The following is a 22,179-nucleotide window of genomic DNA, read 5'->3' on the forward strand; positions in this document are numbered from 1 at the left end:
CAATGCCGAAAAAGAAACAAAAAATAAGCATATATCTAAAGGTTTGCAAGGTGGAATAAAAGGAAGTTTTTATTCCTTGCTCTTTACACTCAATGCTGCCTTTAATTCTCTGCTCCGGGAGCTGTGGCACCCATTTCTACAGTCACCATGCCCTCCGCGCTACTGCTCACACGTCGCCACTCGTTCCCGCTGCCCAGGATAACTGAGGGGATGCCGCCCGAAGCCGTGATCGGCTGCAGGGCTGCGAGGGAGCCCGAAATGCCATGGCAGCGCGGCTCAGAGCGCCTCTCCCTTGTGGCGAGCCACTTCCTCAGCCCACGGGCGGGGTTGAGCAGCTCCGGCTTTCGGGGGGCCCTTCTCGTGCTCGTGGCAAGGGGAGCAGAGCGCTTGCAACCTGCCGAAGCCCGAGCGTGGGGCGGATGGGTGGCTTCCGGGACTGCCCTGTTTCAGCGAGCGGGAGGGAGAGGCAGGTCCCCCAGGTTGCTCGTGCCCCGCACCCCCGAAGGAAGAAGGTGGCCGCGGTTCTTCGCGCCTGTCCTCAGTGGCTTCAGCCTCAAGAGACGATTGCTTCGAATCGGTTTGCGGTTGGGTTTCAACGGAAGAAAGGCAGCTGCCTGGAGCCTCGCCCTGACTCCCTTTCTTCGGAAGTTCCAGGATGGAGCCTGTAAGCGCCCAACCCCCAGAACTTCGCCTTACCCGTAGCGAGACCCGCGCCCACACCCGCCCCGGGGCTGCACGGGGCAACAGCCGAAGGGAAAAGCCCATGGCTGACACTTGTAACATCCTGGGAAAGAACCACCTCCTCTCTGGACCCTGGACCGCCGAGTTCTCCTGCTGAACTGGGGAGGTGGACTGAAACCCAGGCAGAGGGAGCACCCCAAATTCCTTTCTGCTGGTCAGCATCCAGAGACTGCGGTAGGCAGCCAGCCCCACCGAGACCTCACTCTCTAGGGTTCTTTCCCTGGGGGGCATTCCGTCCGCACCTGTCCCAGCAAAGATTAGATAAAAAAAAAACAAATTAAAAATCTTCCAGCCGTTTTCAACAAGTGTATCATAGGCTGGTAGATCTCTGAGCTAGGGCCTTCCACCCCACCCCAAAGGTGCTGTGTTCAAACTCGCAGGGCTATAAGGAAGACATCACCGCTGCTAATTCAGGCATAATGCTTAAACCATGGTTGTAGAATAAACCCCGAGTGGCTGATTAACGGGAATACGGAGCCCCAAAACATGATTTCTAAACCACCACGCTGGCAGCCATGTCTCTTGGCAAGGACATCTCAGCCTTGGCCCCAGTGGGTTGCCACCCACAGGATTCTGGTGTGGACGCCCAGGACAGGGGTGTCTGTCTGTCTGATTCTCCTGGGGCTGCCTCCTCCAGGTCACAAAGCGGTTGCGACACAGGCAAGTGAGCCCCCAGCCTCACTTTCCTTAGAGCGCAATCTTGCCCTGTGGGGCCTTTTAGGGCAACCCAGCTCCTGAGCCACAATTAGCCCAAGAGCCAAAATAGGGCTCTTTCTGCTCCCTTCCCCACTATCTTATGTGTATATGTCAGCTACACCCATGGCTGCCTGTGGCCTTGTCATGGCTAGTGAGCATTGATAGCCAGCTGCCTCCCTGCCTCAGCACGTAATCCTGCCCTTGCCCTGTCTATGGAGAGTCCCAGTCATCCAGGTCATGGTCATCCCCGAAGCTGCTTTTTCAGCTTCTTGGACGAGAAGTGAAACGTTTTCAAAGAAAAGCCCAGATGCCACTGGAAAGAGCGCCTTTGGGGCGGCCCCTGCCATGCCTCGTGGTGGGGAGTTGAAAGCAGGATGTGGGGATGAGTGATGCTGCAGCAGGAAGCCAGAAGTCAGGCGGCGGCTCCCGCCCTAAAGAAGGCATGTGGGTTCATTGGGGGATTTCCTGGGAAACCCAAGTTGAGAAGCGAAGGCAGCCAGGAAGTGCCCAGCCCTTTGCCTTCAGCTTCCAGAGGCTGCAGCAGAGAAGCTGTCCGTCTTAGCAGGCCAGGTTGGGAAGACCAGGAGGCCCAGGTCCCTCCCGTGGCCTCCTGTCCTGGCCGTATGAAGGGGCTGTGTGTCGGGAGAAGCTGATCCTGTCCAGGGGGGACTGGGGGCTCCTCCTCTGTCCTCATCTCCCCTCCCCAAGCAAACTGCTTTGCTTGTGTCACTCCCTGGCCTGCTGCTATTTTTAGCTGGTACTGGGTTTTTAATAGAACTACCTATCTATTCCTGTCCGTCCGTCCATCCATCCATCCATTTATTTGTTGTATCACACCTTTTAAAATTATTGTTACAAATAACTCAAAGGAGAGAGAGAGAGAAAGAGAGAGAGAGAGAGAGATGGAGAGTGGGAGAGAGAGAGACTAGCTCAAAGTAACCCAGCTGGCTTTCATGCATAAGGCAGGACTTGAACTCACCATCTCTTGCTTTCTAGCCTGGTGCCTTAAGCCCAAGACCAAACTGGCTCTGTTAAACATGAAAAAAAGGGTTTTAATAGAAAATCAAAGGAACGTAAGTACATAACAGATATTCAGATTAGGTAAGTCAAAAAGAGTTTCTTCAACTGCAGGTTAAGGGAAGAATTGGTGGCTGAAGTAGTTCCAGTTCAAACAAACTGAGGCAGGCCAAACCATCTTCCTGCCCAGCCCTAGTTTGGAAACTTGCAAGCACGAGAACGTCACAAGAGGCATACAAGGTGTGAGAAAAAGACAAAGTGTGAGATTCTTTGTGTTGCTTTACTTGGCCCCACGCTGGGCAGCAGGAGACTCCTGACCCCATTTTGCCCCCCAAGGCAACCCATGTTTGGAGGTTCTTTCACAAGGATGTGGCTAGCCCAGTGCAGTGACCTCAGCCTCAGTGAGCAACCCGGCAGCCACAGAGCCGAACTGCCCGGTGAGAAAGGGTGACACACGGCCCTTGAGCCCTCTGGGTAGAACAGGAGTGCCTGAGCCAGAGGGGCATTCAGGGGTCAAGACCTGCATCACTAGGCTCTTTTGAAATCGGGGGAGGGGGGGGGGGGAAAGGGTGGGTTCCTCTTTTGCTTCCCTGGAGAGTTTCGGGATCCCGTTGTCAAGCAAGTACTAGAAAACAGGTATATGACCATGGTTATGAATACATGAAAGGAGACAATAGGGCAGGGGCGGTAGGCACGTTGGGGCGCATATTATGCCCGCCCCTGCAGGCCTCTTCGGAAGGGGGTGAGGTCAATAGCAGAGAGCCTAAGGTGAAAGGGTTTGGGGAAGAAACCACAGAGTCAGGTAGAGGATTCCAGGGCCGCTGGGCGGAGGAGGCCAGGAAGGGTCCAAAGTGGCCCCGGGGCCCTTAGACATTTGGGACCTGTGCACACCGGAGAGCTGGAGGGTTCCGGAGCTCAGTTCCCTTGCGGGGCAGGTGCTGGTGCGACGCCTCCCTGCCGGTGGACCGAGGCGCATCAGGTGCACCTGGACCAGCCGCCTCCCCTTCGGCTTCCCTGCGCAGGTTCCGGGCATCCCGCAGTTCCACTTCAGCTCGTCTCCGGGCCGCACCGATAGGATCCAAGGGGGAAAAGGCATTTCTCCTGCAAGGCGGAGCACACCGGGAATTTCGGCTCCCGCTCGGCTTCCCCGCGCGTTCCCGCTGAAGCCGCCGCGACCCGCGGCCCCTCAGAGCGTCCTTTCCGCATGGGAGCCTCGAGCGGCCGCGGAGGGCTCAGCCGGACCGGCTCTGCGGGACGGCGAGGAGGCGTCCCCCGAGGGAGCCCCGGCCGTGCGATGCGTCCGGTGGGCGCCGCGTTGGGGACGCCGCTGTGGCCCTCCCCGAAGAGGCCCGGCGGCAGCCGCGAGGGGTCGCCAGCACGCGGCCGGGCCCGCAGCGCCCGAGACAAAGATGGCGGCTCCAGGGCCGGCCGCGAGGGGGCTGGCCCGGGAGTCACGTGACCCGCCCTTCCCCGCGCGTCCCAATGGCGCCGCCCTCTCCTGGCCGGTGGCCGCCCGTCCGCTGAGAGGAGGAGGAGGAGGAGGAGCCCCGCCGGCGCCGCGCAGGTGAGGGCCGAGGGCCGCCGTGGGGCCCCCACTCCGGACGCCCGCGGAGGCTCCGGCGGTTGGGCGGCGGGGTCGCCGCGCGTTCCCTTCCGTGGCTGCCAGGAGGGTCCCGCGCGGTCCGGCCCGGAGGGTTGGCGGCTGCCCGCCGCGCCGCGGAGCCTGAAAGGCAGGAGGGAGGCGAAGCCGCGGCTGCCGGAGGGCGGGCTGCTCCGCGGGGCTCGGCCGGCCGGGCTTGTTTCCCGCCCGGGGGAAGGCGGCCCCTCGGCCGGGGAGGAAGCGCCGCCGCGGCGAGGGCCGGTGCGGGGGAGCCTTCCCAGGATCCGCCTCGGAGCTTCTGCCCCCCCTGCCCCGGGGGCTCTTGGTGGGGCCTGGGACGGCTGGGCTTCCCGGTGTCGGAGGCGGCGGCGGCGGCGGCGGAGCTGGTCCATGGGAGCGAAGATGCCTCTCCCGCAGCCTCGGACCCTTCCAGCCGCCCCCAGGGCTTCAGGGAGAAGAAATGCTGCCCCTCCGAATTGGGGTTCCCGCCACTTGGCCCCAGGGAGAGCCGGAGGCTCTGGAGGGGGAAGCGGGCTTTCCCGCGGGCCTCCTGGATCAACCAGGGCCAAATGGCTGGGGTCCCCCTGAGCGTCCATGGGGAGCTGCCTGGGTCAGGCGGGGAGCCTCCTGGGGCGAAGGGCTTTCGAGATCCAGCCGTTTCCAGCTCAGTTGGCCAAGCGGCCTGGGGTTCTGCCAGAACCAAAGCCTTCCGGGCCCAGAAGGTGGTCCTGACGCCTGGCTGCTCCCTTGGCCACTGCTGACGGTGGGGGAGCAGCAGCAGGCCTGAACTCTGGTGCTTTTCCCTCCCAGCAGCTGCCCTCCGTTTGTCCCTGAACGTCTGGCTGGCTGGGAGAGAATCCACTTTTCTGCACAGACTGGAGAATTGCTCCAGATTCTCTGGTGCTGCTCGCGTGTCTTTTTGTTCCTGGGAAGCCCCTGAGCCCCGTCCAGAGGAGGTAGGGGCCTCTCTCTCCTGTGCCCTTGCAGAGGGGTCAGAGGTCATACCTCCCTGAGCAGATGCAGGCCACTTGGGCCTCCTGTCCAGGAGTATTTGGGCAAGGGAAGCAAAGCCTGACTCAGACGGGACCAGCTGCTGTGCAGATTTGGCCTTGCTCAGCATGCAGGAAGGAAGTCAGTCAGTTCTCCCAGTTCTTGGAAGGGGAACCAGACATTTTCTGGTCTCTGCCCCTTCCCTGGAAACCCAGAACTACTCCTTTCTGTGGAAACTGTTCAGGCTGACTGTTCCTCGGAGGTGAGTGGGTGCTGTGGCTTAGTTCTGGGCTGCTTCTCTCCAGCCCCGAGAAGAGGCCTTTCTGCGGGCCCAAAATATGCCATTGGGTTTACGTCTGCTTTGCCCTTGGACAGTTTGGCTCCGGTTGTGGGCTCAGACCCCGAGGGCCTGGCGGGGTCAGCAGGGAAACCTGTGTGGACATGTGATCTTGAGATCACCTGCTGTTTTACTGGGGGTTTAATGCATCCAGGCATTAAGCAGAGGCTGTCTTTGGGTTGTGACGGTGATGCACATTGTGGGTCCCTTGGACTTAAGAGAGATCCGAAAGCTTCGGGGAGAGGGAGCCAAGCCGGGCCTTCAGGGCTGGCCAGCCTTCCTCGGAAAGGGATCTTGCCCACCCCTGAAAAGCAGGCGGTGAAGCTGCGTCCCTTGTCTAGGACTTTAAGCCAACCGCACGGGCGCCGCGTTTTGCCCTAGCCCAGGGCTCCTAAGCACCTGCTCAGGTAGCTCCCAGCAAGAGCTGGGTGTGGCCTGGGTCCCGGGAGTCCTGACCGGCCCCTGTGACTTTTGCTGCTCTGGATTGGTAGATGGAGCAAGGGAAGAGTTGCTCCCCAACTGCTGCAAGGCCTTTTCTTTCCCGCTCCCGATTCCCAGAAGTAGATCGTCCCCGGCTTCTCCTCTCCAGACCTGGCTTGCCTCGGCCGCTTTGACCAGTTGGAAGCTTTTGGCTTGGTGGCCTCCGGTGGTCTTCACTCCCCCTCTCTCCAGGCCCATCTTAAGCTCAGGAAGTCCAGATCTTGAAAAAGGTTCTGACCCCAAATGGTGATTTTCAGGCTCAGCTTTCCTAGGAGGTGTAGAATTGCTGTCTGTCTGTTTCAAAATCCATTTACGCAAGAGCCCCAGAAGCACTGCAGCTGTTTGGGTGGGTGGTGACCCACTTCTGACCAGGCACTCTGGGTGAAACAAGCCCTATTGTGAAACTGCTCGGGGAGCACAAAGGTTTGCGTGTTGAACTGCCAAGTCCCTGCTGATCCAGGCCGCTCTGTGAGTTGGAGGGGGAGTCCGGAGCCCACTGGGGCAGAGGGGGCGAGGGGCGCTTCCCTGGGGAAGGAGGGCCTCTGCAGACTGGCCCAGCTCCCAGAGCACCGAGGCCTGTTGTGGACCGCCTTTGCTTATTTGTGCCCTGAAAGTAACCAGGGCAACGCTGCCCCCACTCCCCTAGGGTGGAATAGCTGCCTCCTGTGAAACCACCTTCCTCCTGCAAGTAGAGCCACAGCTGGAGTAGTTTGGCTAAGGCGGCTGCTGGCCAGGCAGGCCTGGCGAGGCGGGCAGGACGGCTGGCTGCTCCCTCTTCCCTGCCCTGTGGTTGCTGTCGGGTCTGTCCCTTCTGGGCGAAGCACCTTCAAAAGCAAAAGGCAGCTGTTTTGTGAATTGTGGGTGCCAGGTCTCTCCCCTGCCCTGCCTGCCAATTCCCTCCTCTGCACTGGGGAGGGGACCCTCCCCTCCCACTTCCTGCTTCCTTCCTGGGCCTGAAATCCACCACAGTCTTGCTTAGACTTTGGCCCAGAAGCAAAGGGAGGCATCCCTCAAAAAGTGGGGGGGGAGGGAATCTCTAGGGCTGAGCTGGGGTTGGGGAGAAGTTTCCAGCCTGCTCACCTGACCACCTGCAATGAGGACCTGGCAGGTGTCTCTGGGACCTTAGATAAGCTTCCCTCAAGGCGCTTCTTCCTGGCTCCCAGAGGCAGCTTTGAAATGCCTCCCAGACATGGAGCCCCTTCTCCTCCTGCCTGGGGTGCCACGAATGCAGCGGGATTTCTCAGGTGTCTTGGAAGCCTCCCCTTTGGGTGCAGAGTCTGGAAAGGAGGCCAGGGAGAGGGGAGGTGCCCAAATGACCGGGTAGAGGCCCCCCAGGGAAAGATTCTTTGGGCCCCTTGCTCAGCCTGGGCTTTCGCTGGCTGGAGCCTAGGCCGTCTGACTTTCCAGGAGGGCTGGGCCGATGAAGGGGAGTCCTGGGCCTGGCTGGCAGTGGGGCTGGGCTTCCTGGGGCAGCTGACGAGAGAACCGGCCGCTGGGCGAGGTGGACCAGGGGCCGGATCCAGCGGTGCGAGGCTTGGGGTCTGGGAAGGGCCCCCTTGGCAGAAGTGACTCCTGCCTCCCTTGCAGGTGTGTAGTGCCCTCTGGCCATGAGCCATACGGGTTTCCGGCATGGCAGTTTCCAGGGTGGCAGCAGCAGCGATGAAGACCTGGTGGAGGTGGCAGGGGGAATGCTGGACTTCTCCATGGCGGATGACGTCCCTCCTCTGGACAGGGAGATGGCGGAAGGTAACCGGAGCCAGCTGGCGATGATGCTTCCCCTGAGGCCTCGTGGCTCCCCTGCCTAAACAGGGGTGGGGTGGTGGTTTGGGGGTCCCTGTCCCCTGGGCAGACTTCTAGGCAGGAGGTCACCAAATTGGCCTCTTAGCTGACCCTGAAGACTTGTTGATGTTTGCGGCGGTAGAGCTTTCCCACCTTATGCCAGTGTGGTTGGCACCAGGGCTGCCAACAGCTTTGCTCATCCCAAGCCCCGATGGCGTCTGTGTGTGTTCCCCGGTTTCCCAAAGCCACCCAGAATATTGACCTGAGAGCGGAATGGGAGGCCACACCGGCTCCTCAGCTTTCCTCACTAGTGGATCCCAAACTATTGGGAATCCCCTGGATTTCATGAACAGGCGGAGAGCCTTTCCGCTGGGCATGAGGACAACGAAGGGTGGTGCACTGGCAGCAGGAACCTGGTGGCTGAGTTTGGCTGTGATCCTGTGGAAGAATCCACCGAAGCAGAGCTAAGCGGACTGGGTCCTGATCCCCCCTGACATGGGGACGGGCACCCCAAGGAAGGTTTCAGCCACCCCCTGTCCGTCCAGCCCAATCACCGTTTCCTGCCCTTTAGAGGGGGAGCGGGTTTTGGCAAAAAATGGGGCAAATGAAAACGCCCCTGTCCCTGGCTTGGGGACCGTTAATGTGCTGAGATCCTGAGGTGCTTCCTTGAAGCCCCCCGGGGCCTTCTGAGGGTCTCCCTGGGCCGCAGGGAAAACGAAATCTGGCCTCTGCAGGCAGCTTTGGGACAAGGGGCTCTCAGCAGCCACCGAACGGTTCAGCTGGGGGCTTAGAGCTTTTCTGCAGCCGTTTTGCTGCCCCTCCCGCCTTCCTCTCCCGTGAAGCTGCTTAAAGATTAACTCAGCTCCTTGGAGCCACCTTTGTTTTCCCGGAGGGACTTTGCGTTCCGTCCTGTGGGTGACGGGAAGGAAAGTCAGGTGGCGTCTCCTGACCCCCTGCAGGTTTCTCCTCGTACAACGGAGGGGGGATGAACGGGCCCAGGCAGGTGATGGACTTCCTGCAGGAGCCACTCCCGGGCGTGGGCACCTACGAAGACTTCAACACCATCGACTGGGTGCGTGAGAAGTCTCGGGACCGCGACAGGCACCGAGAGGTCAGTCGGGCTTCCTCTGGGTGGGGACTGTGGTCAGTGGGAGGGCCGGCAAGGGGGGGCAGGAGCCTTTGGGCAAAGCTGCTGTTTCAAGTGGCATAGCTGGCACAAGGCCGATCTCTCCCTGGTGCTGATCACTGGCGCTCAGGAGGCCCAGCCGGTTAAATGGAGGAGAAGGCAGCCCCTGCTCTGCTCCGCCTTGTGCCTGGGGGGAGGCCCCGATCCTAGGCACAGGCTCCCCATGGGGGGTGGGGGGTGAAAGCCTGCCTCTAAACCCCTCCCCGTCCCCAGATTGCCAGTAGAAGCAAGGAGTCCGCCTGGGCCTTGGTGCACAGCATCAGTGACGCTTTCTCGGGGTGGCTGTTGATGCTGCTCATCGGCTTGTGGGCAGGTGAGGGGCCGGACTGCTGGGCGGAGCGGGGGTCTCGGTCAAGCCCCTCCCCTTCTCTGGCAACCTTCTCTGCCCACAGGGGCGCTGGCCGGACTGATTGACATCACTGCCCACTGGATGACAGACCTGAAGGAGGGCGTCTGCCTGAACGGCTTCTGGTACAACCACGAGCATTGCTGCTGGAACTCGCCCCAGACCACCTTCCAGGACCGGGACAGATGCCCCGAGTGGAGGACCTGGGCGCAGCTGCTGACTGACAGAGAGGAGGGGGTGCGCATCGCGGGGGAGGGGCACCCGTTTCACAGGGGGTCCAGCGAGCCTCATGGGCTGCCCTCCCGCTTCTCGCCCTGACAGGGAGCCCTGGGCTACGTCCTGAACTACTTCCTGTACGTCCTCTGGGCGCTGCTCTTCTCCTTCCTGGCTGTCCTGCTTGTCCGCGGCTTTGCTCCCTACGCCTGCGGCTCGGGGATCCCAGAGGTGAGTCCGCTCAGGACCCGCCCCTGCCTGCCTGCCTGCCTGCCTCCCTCCCTCCCTCCCAAGGGCTCCTGCCTGGGGTTGGCCGAGGGACTTGGCGGGGCCCAGGGCTGCCTCCCACGGGGGCCTTTTTGCCTTCCAGATCAAAACCATCCTCAGCGGCTTCATCATCCGGGGCTACCTGGGCAAGTGGACCCTGCTGATCAAGACGGTCACCCTGGTGCTGGCCGTTTCATCGGGCCTGAGCCTGGGCAAAGAGGGCCCCCTGGTCCATGTCGCCTGCTGCTGCGGCAACATCCTTTGCCACCTCTTCACCAAGTACCGGAAGAACGAAGCCAAGCGCCGGGAAGTAAGCTCTGGGTGGTGGGGCTGCCGTTCAGCACAGGCCTGGCACGGACGCGGGGAGAGTCTGTTCCTGGCCCCTCTGGCCTCCAGGGCACTGAGGATGGCTGTTCTCTGGGCAGGTGTTGTCGGCTGCTGCAGCCGCTGGCGTATCAGTGGCCTTTGGCGCTCCCATTGGAGGTGTCCTTTTCAGCCTGGAAGAGGTAAGGAGCTCCCCCCTCCCCCCCCCCCGTCCTGCCCGGGCACTGCCCTGTGCAGAGTACGAGTGGGCGGCTGAGTGGCCCTTCTCTCCCCCGATGCAGGTGAGCTACTACTTCCCGCTGAAGACCCTCTGGCGCTCCTTCTTCGCTGCGCTGGTAGCGGCCTTCACCCTACGCTCCATCAACCCCTTTGGCAACAGCCGCCTGGTACTCTTCTACGTGGAGTTCCACAGCCCCTGGCACCTGCTGGAGCTGGCGCCCTTCGTCCTGCTGGGCATCTTTGGGGGGCTCTGGGGGGCCTTCTTCATCCGCAGCAACATCGCCTGGTGCAGGCGGCGCAAGACCACCAAGCTGGGCCGCTACCCAGTGCTGGAGGTGCTGGGGGTGACGGCGCTGACGGCCCTGCTGGCCTTCCCCAACAAGTACACCCGCATGAGCACCAGCGAGCTGATCTCGGAGCTCTTCAATGACTGCAGCCTCCTGGATTCCTCCCAGCTCTGCGACTACCTCAGCACCAACAGCACCCAGGGCGACGACCTGCCCGACCGGGCGGCTGGGCCAGGCCTCCACGTGGCCACCTGGCAGCTGGTGCTGGCCCTCTTGCTGAAGATCTTCATCACCATCTTCACTTTCGGCATGAAGGTGAAGGGCGAGGGGGCTGCTGGGCAGGGAGCCAGGCTGGTCGGGGGGCTCGGGCCCTGCCCCAATCGCCCTTCAGAAGCCGTGAGGCCTTGGAAATAGTCTGATGTGCAGGTAGTCCTTGACTTGTGACCGTTTGATGACAATTCAAAGTTACGACTGCCTCCCCTCAAGCATTTCTGGTGGTTTGCAGCGCATTTTGCTGATGGCCGGCCTGAAACGTCCCCTGGGGGAGCCGGAGTCCCCGGAGGATCGGGGCATGGCCACTGTCCAGAGGGTCACAGCATCCGGCCTGACTGAGGGGCCCAGGGGCCGGGGAGGGACAGTTCAGTCCCTGTTGAGGGCTCCCTGCCCCTTTGATCCAGGGGCCGCCGTGGGGCGGGAGGCCAGGGGCCCTCGTGGCCTGGGGGGGGGACCCCCGTCTCTGCGCAGGGCTGGTCCAGAGACGAGGGGAGGCTGATGCCAGCTCCTCCTGCAGGTGCCCTCGGGCCTCTTCATCCCCAGCATGGCGGTGGGGGCCATTGCGGGCCGGTTGCTGGGCGTGGGCATGGAGCAGCTGGCCTACCACCACCACGACTGGCGGATCTTCAAGGGCTGGTGCAGCCCTGGCGCCGACTGCATCACGCCCGGCCTCTATGCCATGGTGGGGGCTGCCGCCTGCCTGGGTGAGTAGGAGCCCCTCCCATCAGTTGGGCACCTGGGCATTTCCAGCTGCCCCCAAGTTGCAGACCGATTGTGGCCAAAAGGGCAGCACACGGCTCCCTTCAGATGGGAGGGAAACGTCGGGGGGCGGGGGGGGGAGGACGGGGACAGTGCTGCTCTCCCCGCCCCTCCCCTCCCCAAACCGGCCTGAGCCTGAAAGAGGCTTTTCAGCCTGGTGGCTGTGGGCCGTTGAGCTCAAGCCCAGCGCAGCCTCAGGGATGGAGGTGGGGACAGTGAGCTGGAGGGTCAGCTGGGAGCCCTTTGGCCACATCCAGCTGCTGGCCTCCGGGAAAGGCCTAACCCCCGAAGCTGCCCCCGGTCGCGGTTCCCAGGGTGACGGGAGCCCTTCCGAGCCGATCAGTGGCTGCTTCCATGAGGTCTTGCTTGAAAGGGCTCTTTCTGGGAAGGGGGGCAGCGCCAAGGGAGATTGGCAGCCGCTTCTTGAGGTGGCTGCTTTTTCTTGGCCCTTTTCTTGGCCCTCCTTCGCTTCTGTCCCTTTGTGGTCCTTTCCTGTCTCTCGGTGGTTTTTAACCCTTCCTGCTGAAAGAAATCTCTCCGCATGATGTTTGGGAATTCAGGCTCAGGAGAGGCGACCCAGGGAGATGCCCGCCCCGTCCCGGGCAGGCGCCCTGCTCACGCGGCCCTCTGGCTCCTGCAGGTGGAGTGACCCGCATGACTGTCTCCCTGGTGGTCATCATGTTTGAGCTCACGGGGGGCCTGGAGTACATCGTGCCCCTGATGGCGGCTGCCATGACCAGCAAGTGGGTGGCCGATGCCATCGGCCGGGAGGGCATCTATGACGCCCACATCCGCCTGAATGGCTACCCCTTCCTGGAGGCCAAGGAGGAGTTCTCCCACAAGACCCTGGCCATGGATGTCATGCGCCCCCGACGCAGCGACCCCGCCTTGACCGTGCTGACGCAGGACAGCATGACGGTGGAGGAGGTGGAGGGCATCATCAACGAGACCACCTACAGCGGCTACCCCGTGGTGGTCTCCTGGGAGTCTCAGCGCCTCGTGGGCTTCGTCCTCAGGCGAGACCTGGCCATCTCCATTGGTGAGCAGGGCCGGGAGCACCCTGGCAACGCAGGGATGTGGCCAGGGGTGGGATTCTACCTGGTCAGACTGGTTCTATAGAACTGGTTGATACAATTCTGCACAGTTCGGAGAACCGGCAGATCGCACCACTGGCTGGCCCCTCCCCACACCTCACCGCCCGCTCACTCCTTACCTGGCAAACTTGCCTGCCAAGTTGCTATTTTTCTTTTTTTTTTCCCATCAGCAGTTGTGCCAGGAGATTTAGATTAGCTAGAAAGCAGGAAATTGTTGGATTTCTTGCTTTCTAGCTAATCTAAAAGCAGAGCTGAACCTTCCTTAGGACTGAAGCTTCTATTTTTCAATGCAGACTCAGATAGCAGATAGCAGAATAGTAGATCTGAGTGAATCTGTGAGCAACTCAATCTGCCTGCCTGCTTTTGGGTAAAAGTTGCTCTTTTTTAAAAAAAAAAACCCAATATTTACATACATGGTGTGTTGTGAGCTAATTTTGTGAGTTTGCTTGCAAGCAAATTTTATGTGACAGATTCAAGTACCAGACTGCAAAAATATAGATATCTTAATGAATCTGTGATTCTGGGAGCAACTCAATCTGCCTGCTTTTGGGTAAAAGTTGCTCTTTTTTAATAAATTCAATATTTACATAAATATTTATATTTACATACAAGCCACGGCCACCCAGTTACATGACCACTAAGCCACACCCACAGAACCGGTTAAGAAATTTGAATCCCACCCCTGGTTGTGGCCCTTTCCATCTCCCGGGAGGCAGGTGGGGTGTGGGCTGCCCCCCCCCCCCAGTTCTTTACCTCTCTCTTCCCCCCCCCTCCAGAAAGTGCCCGGAAGAAGCAAGAAGGGATTGTCAGCAGCTCGGTTATTTATTTCACCGACCACTGCCCCCCGCTGCCCCCCTGCTCGCCCTCCATGCTCAAGCTGCGCAGCCTTCTGGACCTCAGCCCGTTCACTGTGACCGACCAAACCCCCATGGAGATCGTGGTGGACATTTTCCGAAAACTGGGGCTGCGCCAGTGCCTGGTCACACACAACGGGTGAGGAAGGGGCGGGGCCTCTGCCAAGCATCCTTCCTGGCTTCTGTCGGCTTCGTGTGGCGGGAAGGCCGTCTTTCTCTGGAGCATTCGTTGCAGTGCAAGTCCTGCCTTCGTGGGAGGGAGCCCAGAGGGGCAAGAGATCGGGGTGGCCAAGGGATAGATACGTGGTGAAATGCAGCTGGTGACATGCCCCCATCCTGAGGCGGTTTCCAATGGGGCAGAACGGGGGGGCAGGTCACACATCCAGTAAAGGTTTGGAAACACTCTAGCTGGCCGGCCCCCTCCTGGCTTGGGGAGGCTCTTGGCGTTCCCTTTAGGGCTTCAAAATGAAAGACAGGACAATTCACCAGCAGTAATGAAAAAATATATTGTATATACAAAGTACACATGGCTGATAGCTAAATGCTCCCCGGCTGGCAAGGAATTCGGGGGAGCCCAGAGGAGCCGCTCAGCCAGGCCTCGAATCGCCACACAGGCCTGGTCAAGGCCAGGGGCCCAGAAGGAGCTCTGGAGTCTCTAGGCGGGACCGTCTCTGGGCTGGGGGGCGGGCAAGGCAGCCCTGTTGCCTCTGCTGGGGCCGCAGGAGGCGGGGAAGGGCCCCATTGCGGCTGAATGGACTGCAGGGGCAGAAGGGGCTCCCAGGTCTCCCCTGAGGCCAAGCGCTTCCCTCTCCTTTTCAGGAAGCTGCTAGGGATTATTACCAAAAAGGACGTCCTGAAGCACATAGCCCAGATGGCAAACCAGGACCCAGACTCCATCTTGTTCAACTGAAGCCTGGAGGGGCGGGGCAGAGGTTTTACTTTGCCCCACGGACTTTGGCCGGAGGACTGAGCTTGGCCTCTCTTCACGGAAGATCCAGAGCCGTCTCCAGTTTCTCCAGGCGGAGCAAGCGATAATCATGTTTTATTTTTTTTCTACAAGATAATAACCAATTGCACTATACAATCTGTGGAAAGTTGTCTTCTCTCGGGAAGGAGCGCCTGGTTGTAGCTGCGCTGGGAAGGAGGTTCCATGCCAGAGTAAAAGAAACGCTGTAACTGAGTCGGCCGCGGCTGCTTCTTGCCTTACCCAAAAGGGGTGCGGGGTGGGGAGGAACCCTCCTGCCCGGACTGGCCTGGCGGGGCGATGGCCAGAAAGTCGGTTTGGGCTGCAGCTGGGCCGAGAGTGGGGCAACAGAGCATTGTGCTCGTTGGTGCCCCTCGGGAAGAGGCACCCCAAGCCAACTAGCTGAACCCCCGGGCCCTCTCTGGCCCTGCTGTCTTTTCCTGGCGCAGCCGGCCTCCTGGCATCCCTGTCTTTGGGCGCCCAGGCAAGGGGAGCAAGAGGCCGAAGCGGAAGAACTGCCCAGACTGGGAATTCGGAGGGCTGCTGGCCAGGTTGTGCTGCTTTCTGGGCTGAACAGGCCAGCTTCGCGCACTGCGTGACCAGGACGTGTGGCTGGCAGCCCAGGGTGGGCGTTGTCTTTCAGAGAAGCCAGATGAGGCCGAGGATGTCGAGCCAAGGGCTGGTGCCCCCCCTCAGATGCAGGGTTCCCACCAGTTAGAAACGGGGGGTTTTCCTGTACTGCGCCTGTGGGTGACGGCCCTCCCTCTCTTTTCAGTGCTCCTAATGGCAGCCTGTTGTTTTGCCTGCACCCCACAGAGTCTGGCTTCCGAATTAAGCCACGGTCAAGGGGCATGCGGTGCACTGAACCAGGCACTGACCAATAGGGGGGGCAGGAGGGGCATGCAAAATGCTAAGCCAGAAAGAAGCAAAACCCTCTGGCCCTGTGGGAGATGCAGCCCCTGAGGCAACTCGGCCTGGGGCATCCCTGGAGGAAACGAGCCGAGAGAAAAAGGCCAATTCCCAGCAGGGTTCAAGGCCCAAAGACCAGCCTCTCTCCCCACCCCCACCCCCCCGCCCCCCGGGAAGGGATAAGGAGCTGTTTGGGCTGCTGGCGCAGGCACGGGTTGCTCCTGGTCGCTCCAGGCTTTGGCTAGGGCACATGCTGGGGGCTAGTGCCGTTCCGGGTCACACCCAATGCGTGTGTAGGGAGAGGCAGCGGGAAGGTGTGCCCCGGGTGTCCCTGGAGGGGCTCGCTCACTCGGGGGACCCACTGACCTACATTCGTGTCCTGGCAGTAAGACTTGTGAACTGCCGCTGGGTGTGCGAGCTGCTCAGCTTCCTCCAGGCCGGGGAACAGGTTGCTCCGTGTGCAGGAGGGCGTGTGCCCAGGGAGCCCCACATTTCTCAGCTGGGATGACTGGAAGAGGGCAGGCAGTGGGGCGATGGTTGTTGTAGGGACGCAGAGGAGGGTCTCCAGCCGCAGGGGCACGTCCAGGAGAGCCAGAAGCCTAGCAGTTGCCGGCCGGCCGGCCTGCGCAGCTTCACCGCCTTTCTGGCTGCTTCAGAGACATGGTCACAAGGGAAGCTCACAGCAACCAGAGCTTCCCTGAGGGGCTGCAGCCGCCTCCTGCTCCCCCTCCCCGCCCTGCCTTTGCCTCCGGCCCAGCTTGGTCACTGCTACTAACGGGGGAAGGAAGGGTGATAAGGGGGCCCAGGCATCCTCCAGTGGTTCTGCGTGGGGGGACGGTGAAGCCCTGAAGCCCCCTAGGCCACCGTCCCCAACATCACACGTCAAGGCGGAAGGCTCCAAAATAGCTGCCTGCCTCATCGTCGTAGTTGACGTCCAGCGATGAGACGGACACAAAGAGCTTGTCGCCAGCTTTGAGGTCAAAGAGGCCTCCCTGGTAAAGGGCATGGAGCCCATAGGCCGCATCCTGCTGCCAGCACTTGGTGCCCACGCCCTTCAGCAGAAGGATGGTCTGCCCGTAGACGCTCTGGAGATTGATGCACTGCACCAGCTGGTGGCCCAGGGAGCGGGCATCGGCCCCCTCGGTGGGGTAGCGGAAGTAGATCTGGGCGTAGACATAGTATTTGCCCGCCTGGCTCACCTGCAGCTGCCCGTCCTGGTAGGTGAGGTTCTGCAGGTGGGCATGCATGGTCCTGCTGGCCCAGTGGCGGATGGGGTGCTGGCAGGACTGCTGCAGATCCCGGAACTCCGGTCCCAGGGCTCCTATGGGGTCGGGGGACCCAGAAAGTCAGCCCAGGCAGTGGAGGAGAGGCGCACACAACTCTGGAGCTTTTTGGGGTGGGGGTGGGGGTGGGGAGGGCTGTCTTCATGAGGACACCAAGGGCAAAGAGCTGAGAAAAACCCAGCCACCACACAGCTCACGAGCAGCCTGCCCGCCCGCCTTCCCTCCCTCCCTCCCTCCCTCCCTCTTGAGCTGAGCAAGGCCCTGCCCCAGCCCCTCTGGGTGAAGCCCACGGGAGGCCCAGCCAGGAACCCCCCACCCCTGGCATTCAGGGGACCTGCCATCTCGTCTTTTGCCCGGCTGTAGACACAGGCAAAGGAAGCGCCCAGGACCAACCGCGGAGGTACTCTTGATGACCGATGGCTGCTTGCGTCTTGTGCAGCCATCTGAGGCCCCACAGCACTCGGGACACCAAGCCAAGGAAAGGGCTGGATACCTGCAGACTCACCTGGCCGGGAAGGGCTCGGCCTCCTCAGGGTGAGATGTGCCAAAGGCCGGCTGCCCAGCTGCCAGCTGGAGTTCCTCTGCTTCTGAGAGGCACTGACTAGGGAGGAAGGGCAGCAGAATGAGAGAGGGAGGGAGCTCCTTGCTCATCTGGGGGGTGTCTCTGCAAACAATCTGCCCCTTAATCTGCCTCTTGACCGGTTCTCCTTCCCCTCCAAGTCTGGCCCAGTCGCTTCGCCCCTCATTGGCAGACTCACCGCTTGGGACGCTCCTTCGGATGACATTTTCGGTAATCTGGAAGGGAGGGAGAAAGGAGGCTCAAGGCAGGGTCCAGCACCCCCTCCACCGGGGGTTGTTTTGGATTCCCCCCCCCGGGGGTCACCCTCCCAGTGGGCAGGGCAGGACAGGCAGGCAGACCTCTCTGAGCAGAGCTTTGGGTCCTCGCGGTGGGTGGAAGCCGATGGGCAGGGCAGGGCGACGGATGCCCAGGCAGAGGGGGAACCGCTGCTTGGGCATATTTCGGAGAGGACTGGGCTGCCCACCCCCCACCTCCCCTCAAGCCTCCCGACAGCCCCACGGCCTGCACTCCTTGACTGGGCTCAGGATTTGTGGCACCGGGATCCCAACGTGGAGAGGCCTCTCACCATGGCAACGTAGTCCTGGATGCCCAGGGCCAGCTTGAAGCACGGCTGGGTGCTCATCAGCTCCTCCAGCTCCGAGAGCTCCTGCAGCCGGTTGAGCAGCTGGAGGCACCTCAGCTCCTCCGAGGTGCCCTGCGTCTGGGCCTTCAGCTGGGGAGGAAAGACAGAGGGGTCAGGCGGGGTCCCAGGTGGTAGCAGCAACGGGGAGGGGGGTGGGGAGGTGGCTTCTCACTGCTCTGTCCACTCGGGCTGGAAGCCTCCAGGTTTCCCCTGGAGACCTGGAAGATGCCTTCCTGCCACGTTTGCCCTGAGGACGTCCGTTTAAGGGCATGGCAGAGACCTTTGCTCACCAGCAGTAGGTTGCGGCCCTGGAACCAGCAAAGGGTTCGGGGGGGGACAGGCACCCTTGCCATGAATTCCCCCCCACCCCACAGCAGACGTTAAGCCAAAGGAGCACGCCTGGCCCAATTGTCCTCACTCTAGCTGGCACGCTGGGCACCCAGCCTGAGACCAGGAACTGGGTCAGGGGTTGCGAAATCAGCACCAGCTGTAAACAAAGGAAGGCGCAACCCAGCAGGACTGGCGATGCCAGCCGACACACGTCCTGGGCCAGAGCTCCTGCGGGGCCCTTGCCCCGCCAAGAGCTCACTCAGAGAAAGGTAAGGAGCACCCAGCAGCCTCGGAGATGCCCCCCCTTTCGCTACTGCAGGGGTGGGTCTCCCGTTTAACCCCCAAGTGTCCTGAAGCCCCCCAGCCACAGCCAACCAGGAATGCTGTTCCTGCTTCTGCCTGCGGGAGATGCCAGCCTGATCATCTGCAGCATCGACTTAGCTGACTAGCAAGGGCTCAAGAGCCAAGGACAAGGCGGGGAGCGGGGCTTTGCGCAGGCCTGTGAGGAGCCCATCCAAGAGGCTTTCCTAGCAGCACAGGCTCCCTGGGCGTTTTTGCAACCTCAAAGATTTGGAATGGCTATTAAGAGAAAACGAAAGCCAAACAAATCCTGCAAGTTGCTTAATCCAGGAAACTTTGGCCACACCCATCCTTCCCCCATTGCAAAACAAGCAGACACACGCCAAGCCCTTGCCCGCCCCGCTTTCTCCCAAGTGATAACAGGATTGAGGGCTGGGCGGAGAAGGCCTGCAAAAGTCTTGTAAACATTGTGAGCACAGGGCACTGTGAAACTGACACACAGCACAACCGCTCTGGAAGCTGCCTCTCCTCCTGGTTGGGATGCAGGGTGATGGGGCAGGCCCCAAAGGGAAAGGAGTGTACCTGGCAGCCCTGGGCAACTTTCTGTTTGAAAGGTCTATAAAAGTTTTAAGAGCAGATTCCAAGAAGGAACAAGGAAGTGCCTTTCCCGGCAGGGTTAATTATTCTACTGAAAGTTTTCCTCCAAGTCAGGGCAACACCTTGAGGGCCCAGCACAACGGCCCTCTGCTAACCCCTTGGCTCAAGAGGAAGGCTGGCTTTGGGGCTCCTGCTTGCCCCTCTGAAAACCAGGGGGGCCCATTCAGGCCTTCCGGTCTTATGGGCCGAGCATCTGACTGACGTGAAGCCCTCCAGTGAATGCTCCCACCTCCTCCAAGCTGGTCTGCTCCTCCCAGCAGTGGAAACCCCTCAGCATTATCCAGCGGAGAAGTGAGCAGACGCAGCTCAGCTCCTGCCTCTTGGTGGACCTGGAGGACCCCTTCCCACACGCCTCCTCCAGCCAGAGGGGTGGGCCTGTGTTGCTCCAGGACTAGGCCAAGTCCCTCCTGTAAATACTGTTGTCCTGGAACTCAGGCAAGGAGCAGATCACCGGGGAGGTGAAAGGGGCTGCCGGATTGGGCAAAGCCAGAAGGCTCCACAATCTCCTCTGCTCCTTATCTTGGCCCCTGGGATGGGGGCATCGGGCCCCTGGCCACAGCCCACTCGCCCTCTGATTAGCTCAGAGGTGCGGAACAGACTGCGGGTGGGGCAGCCAGGCAGGGAGCCCTGCTCAGGGTCCACAATAAGCGTCCTGAGCAGATCCTGCAAAGGAAACACAGCAGCGCATTTGGCTCCCTGGTTTTTTTGTTGTTGTTGTTTTTTTAGGATTTTCTCTCTCTAACACTCACTTGGCATCTGCTTTCCTAGAAGTTTGATCATCCCTATTCTGTCTCCTCCCCCTCCCTGTGACCTCTCCCAAGCCCAGCCCAGCCCCAGGCCCTGTTTCTCTCAGCACTGGACCTACCCATCCTCTCCTCTCTCTCTGCCCAGCCTGCAAGCGGAGGGGAGGAGGCGGCTCCAACCAAGGCGGAGTGCATGAAGCAGCTGCCTGACCTGACTGGAAATTATATTTCTCCTCCATTAAACCAGTGCTTTTCCTTCTTTTTCTTCTCTTGTCTTTTCTTGCAGCCACGTCCCCCTGTTGGCTCACGTTCACCAACTACTCCCTCAAGACCTTTTTCGGAAGTATTGTTTCCAAGCCTGCTGCTCTCCCGCCTACATGTTGCATCTTATTTTGTTTCTTCAACAACAAAAATTGGGTCTGCTCCGTGTTGCCTTACTCTCTCTTGCTTTGCTAAGCCCTCGGATCTATTTCTGGGCCATTCAGTAGCTCACGGGAACTGCAGATTTGATCAGCCCTTCCGAATAGTTAGCAAAACCTACCGAGCAGGACTGGAATAATTCTTCCGGCATGGAGCCTTCAGTGGAGATGTACCCCCTTCGTCCTCACCCACCCGCTTTAGGGGAGGGGGTCAGCTGAACCCCTTTCCAGGGATGCTTACAGCAGCACCCAGCCACCAAACGCACCCAAGTTGCAGGCGCTCCCGGCTGGCGTCCGCTTCCTGCTCTGTAACGACTTTTGTAGGTCGTAACTCTGAATGCTTCCCTAGGACGGATGTGCGGAAACTCTCGGGAGAAAACTCGAAGCCGCCGCCGCCTCCTGCGGGCCGCCGCCCAGAGACTCTTTGGGGCTCCCTGGCGACTGCTCGTCTCCCGCCCGCTCCTTCGTGGCACCGTCTGCCGCGCTGCCCTTTCGCCCAGAGCCCGTCACCTACACGCCGCCGCCGCCGCCGCCGCCGCCGCGGGGCCAGGCAAAGGGCGCCCTCGGGCCTCGCGCAGGCGGGGATGGGCGGCCGCTCCAGCAGCGCCGCCGCTCCTTTGTTCCGCCGACGGACGGCCGGAGCGCCCCCTCCCCGGGCCTACCTTGGCGATGGACATGGTGAAGTAGACGAAGAGGCCGGTGGCCGAGGCGATCTGCAGCGCCACGATGCCCATGGCGGCCACGGCCAGCCAGACCGGGCTGCAGCGCTTGCGGCGGCGGCGCTTCTCGGGCCGGCCGGGCGGCTCGGCCTCGGAGCCGCTCGGGCTGCCCAGCATGTAGGCGGCCGAGTCGCTGCTGTCCGAGCGGAAGTACTGCTGGCCCGCCGGGGCCGCCGCTGGAGCCATGCGGGCGGGGAACGGGCAGGGAAGGCGTCGCCCGGCGGCCCAGGGGCGTCTGCGCTCTCGGCTGCTCCCTCCGCAGGGCGCGGGGAGCGCTTGGTGGCGGCCGGGCGGGCCCGCCTCTTTGGCAGCGTGCGCGGGGCGGGCCGAGGCGAAGGTCCGGCCGTCGGATCAACAAAGGGGGAGCCTCTGCAGCGCCCCCGCCGTCCGCCTCTCCTCCGCTGCCCCCCGGCGGTCGCTGCCTCGGGGTGGGGTGGGGTGGGGGAGAAGCGGCTTGCGGCTGCTCCTCAGAGCCGCCTTGGCGCCCCAAACGCGGCCCGTGGAAGGAAGCGAGGACTAGTTTGCATTCCCCGCTCTTTGATTCCTTTCTTTATTCTTCAGATCTCGACATGCTTATTTTCAGTTGGGCCACACGTTGTTTTTTCTTTCTTCAACAGCCAGAACCAATCTGGGACTGCTAGTATTTTCCTAAGAGACGTTTCCTCCCATTTGTGGTCATTCGGGTATCAATGCTGTTCTTTTACAATGATAAATAGCTATTTGCAAATATGTTTAGGTCTTCAAATAGTTACAACCAGTGGATATCAACCATCAAGCCAGGTGAAAACCCCTTACAAGAAAAAAGAATTGGTCCTCCATCCTGTGCTACCAGCACACACACACACACACACACACACACACACACACACACACACTATGCAGTAAAACCCCAGCAATTCGGTTGAGCCTAACAAAGCCTGACTTGCAGGGAGCCCCAGCTGAAAGCCCAACATCTGGAGTAGGGCTTCTTCCCAGCATACAGTCCGCCTTCGGCACCGAACACTTTGGGAGGGGGGATTGCAAAAAATATAATTTCCTGTCGTGTCAGCAGAACTCGGATCCAAAAGTATCAGTACTGTCAGATCACAGATATGGTCATTGTTTTTTAAAAAAATCACCACCCCCCCCAGCCCCACACATCTACTAGGGCTGTGTGGGTAAGACCTTCCATTGGGAGGGAGGCTGGAATTC

The 22,179-nt window shown here is 60.7% G+C and overlaps 2 protein-coding genes and 1 long non-coding RNA gene across 5 annotated transcripts; 1 reads left to right on the forward strand and 2 right to left on the reverse strand.

The window, feature by feature from the left end:
• Window positions 1–48: 48 nt before the first annotated feature.
• Window positions 49–2,468, reverse strand: LOC148124807 (uncharacterized). Its single transcript, XR_015745093.1, has 2 exons — window positions 2,417–2,468; window positions 49–983 (listed from the first exon to the last, which is right to left on the reverse strand). It is a non-coding gene; the product is annotated as an uncharacterized LOC148124807 (long non-coding RNA).
• Window positions 2,469–3,918: 1,450 nt separating this feature from the next.
• CLCN5 (Cl-/H+ antiporter 5) lies at window positions 3,919–14,642 on the forward strand. Of its 3 annotated transcripts, none has more exons than XM_087941249.1 (13): window positions 3,919–4,018; window positions 7,449–7,607; window positions 8,600–8,751; window positions 9,040–9,139; window positions 9,219–9,409; window positions 9,494–9,616; window positions 9,756–9,962; window positions 10,078–10,158; window positions 10,258–10,797; window positions 11,273–11,459; window positions 12,155–12,553; window positions 13,385–13,601; window positions 14,282–14,642. In XM_087941249.1, the coding sequence occupies exons 2-13, from the start codon at window positions 7,469–7,471 to the stop codon at window positions 14,370–14,372; spliced, it is 2,427 nt and encodes an 808-aa protein (XP_087797375.1). In that variant the 5' UTR covers window positions 3,919–4,018; window positions 7,449–7,468; the 3' UTR covers window positions 14,373–14,642. The 3 variants fall into 3 exon arrangements, with proteins under 3 accessions (XP_087797375.1, XP_087797378.1, XP_087797377.1); XM_087941252.1 differs by lacking the exon at window positions 3,919–4,018 and adding an exon at window positions 6,119–6,329; XM_087941251.1 differs by lacking the exon at window positions 3,919–4,018 and adding an exon at window positions 7,225–7,362 and having other exon boundaries at window positions 7,394–7,607.
• LOC113446807 (tumor necrosis factor ligand superfamily member 10-like) lies at window positions 13,949–21,274 on the reverse strand. Its single transcript, XM_026716621.2, has 5 exons — window positions 20,932–21,274; window positions 17,764–17,910; window positions 17,377–17,413; window positions 17,124–17,219; window positions 13,949–16,656 (listed from the first exon to the last, which is right to left on the reverse strand). Exons 1-5 carry the CDS (start codon window positions 21,172–21,174, stop codon window positions 16,211–16,213), a joined length of 969 nt encoding a protein of 322 aa, XP_026572406.1. The 5' UTR covers window positions 21,175–21,274; the 3' UTR covers window positions 13,949–16,210.
• Between the last annotated feature and the right edge of the window lie 905 nt (window positions 21,275–22,179).

This window comes from Pseudonaja textilis, chromosome 12 (genome assembly GCF_049901715.1).
Source record: "Pseudonaja textilis isolate UNSWEBS1 chromosome 12, rPseTex1.2, whole genome shotgun sequence".
Lineage (NCBI taxonomy): Eukaryota > Metazoa > Chordata > Lepidosauria > Squamata > Elapidae > Pseudonaja > Pseudonaja textilis.

Coding starts and splice junctions, on each gene's coding strand:
- CLCN5 (XM_087941249.1), top strand. CDS start 7,469: ATGAGCCATACGGGTTTCCGGCATGGCAGTTTCCAGGGTGGCAGCAGC. Junction 9,963..10,077: donor ACGAAGCCAAGCGCCGGGAA/GTAAGCTCTGGG, acceptor TTCTCTGGGCAG/GTGTTGTCGGCTGCTGCAGC. Junction 10,798..11,272: donor TCTTCACTTTCGGCATGAAG/GTGAAGGGCGAG, acceptor CTCCTCCTGCAG/GTGCCCTCGGGCCTCTTCAT.
- LOC113446807 (XM_026716621.2), bottom strand. CDS start 21,174: ATGGCTCCAGCGGCGGCCCCGGCGGGCCAGCAGTACTTCCGCTCGGAC. Junction 17,911..20,931: donor TCACCATGTCCATCGCCAAG/GTAGGCCCGGGG, acceptor TTTCCTCCCCAG/CTGAAGGCCCAGACGCAGGG. Junction 17,220..17,376: donor CCGAAGGAGCGTCCCAAGCG/GTGAGTCTGCCA, acceptor CTTCCTCCCTAG/TCAGTGCCTCTCAGAAGCAG.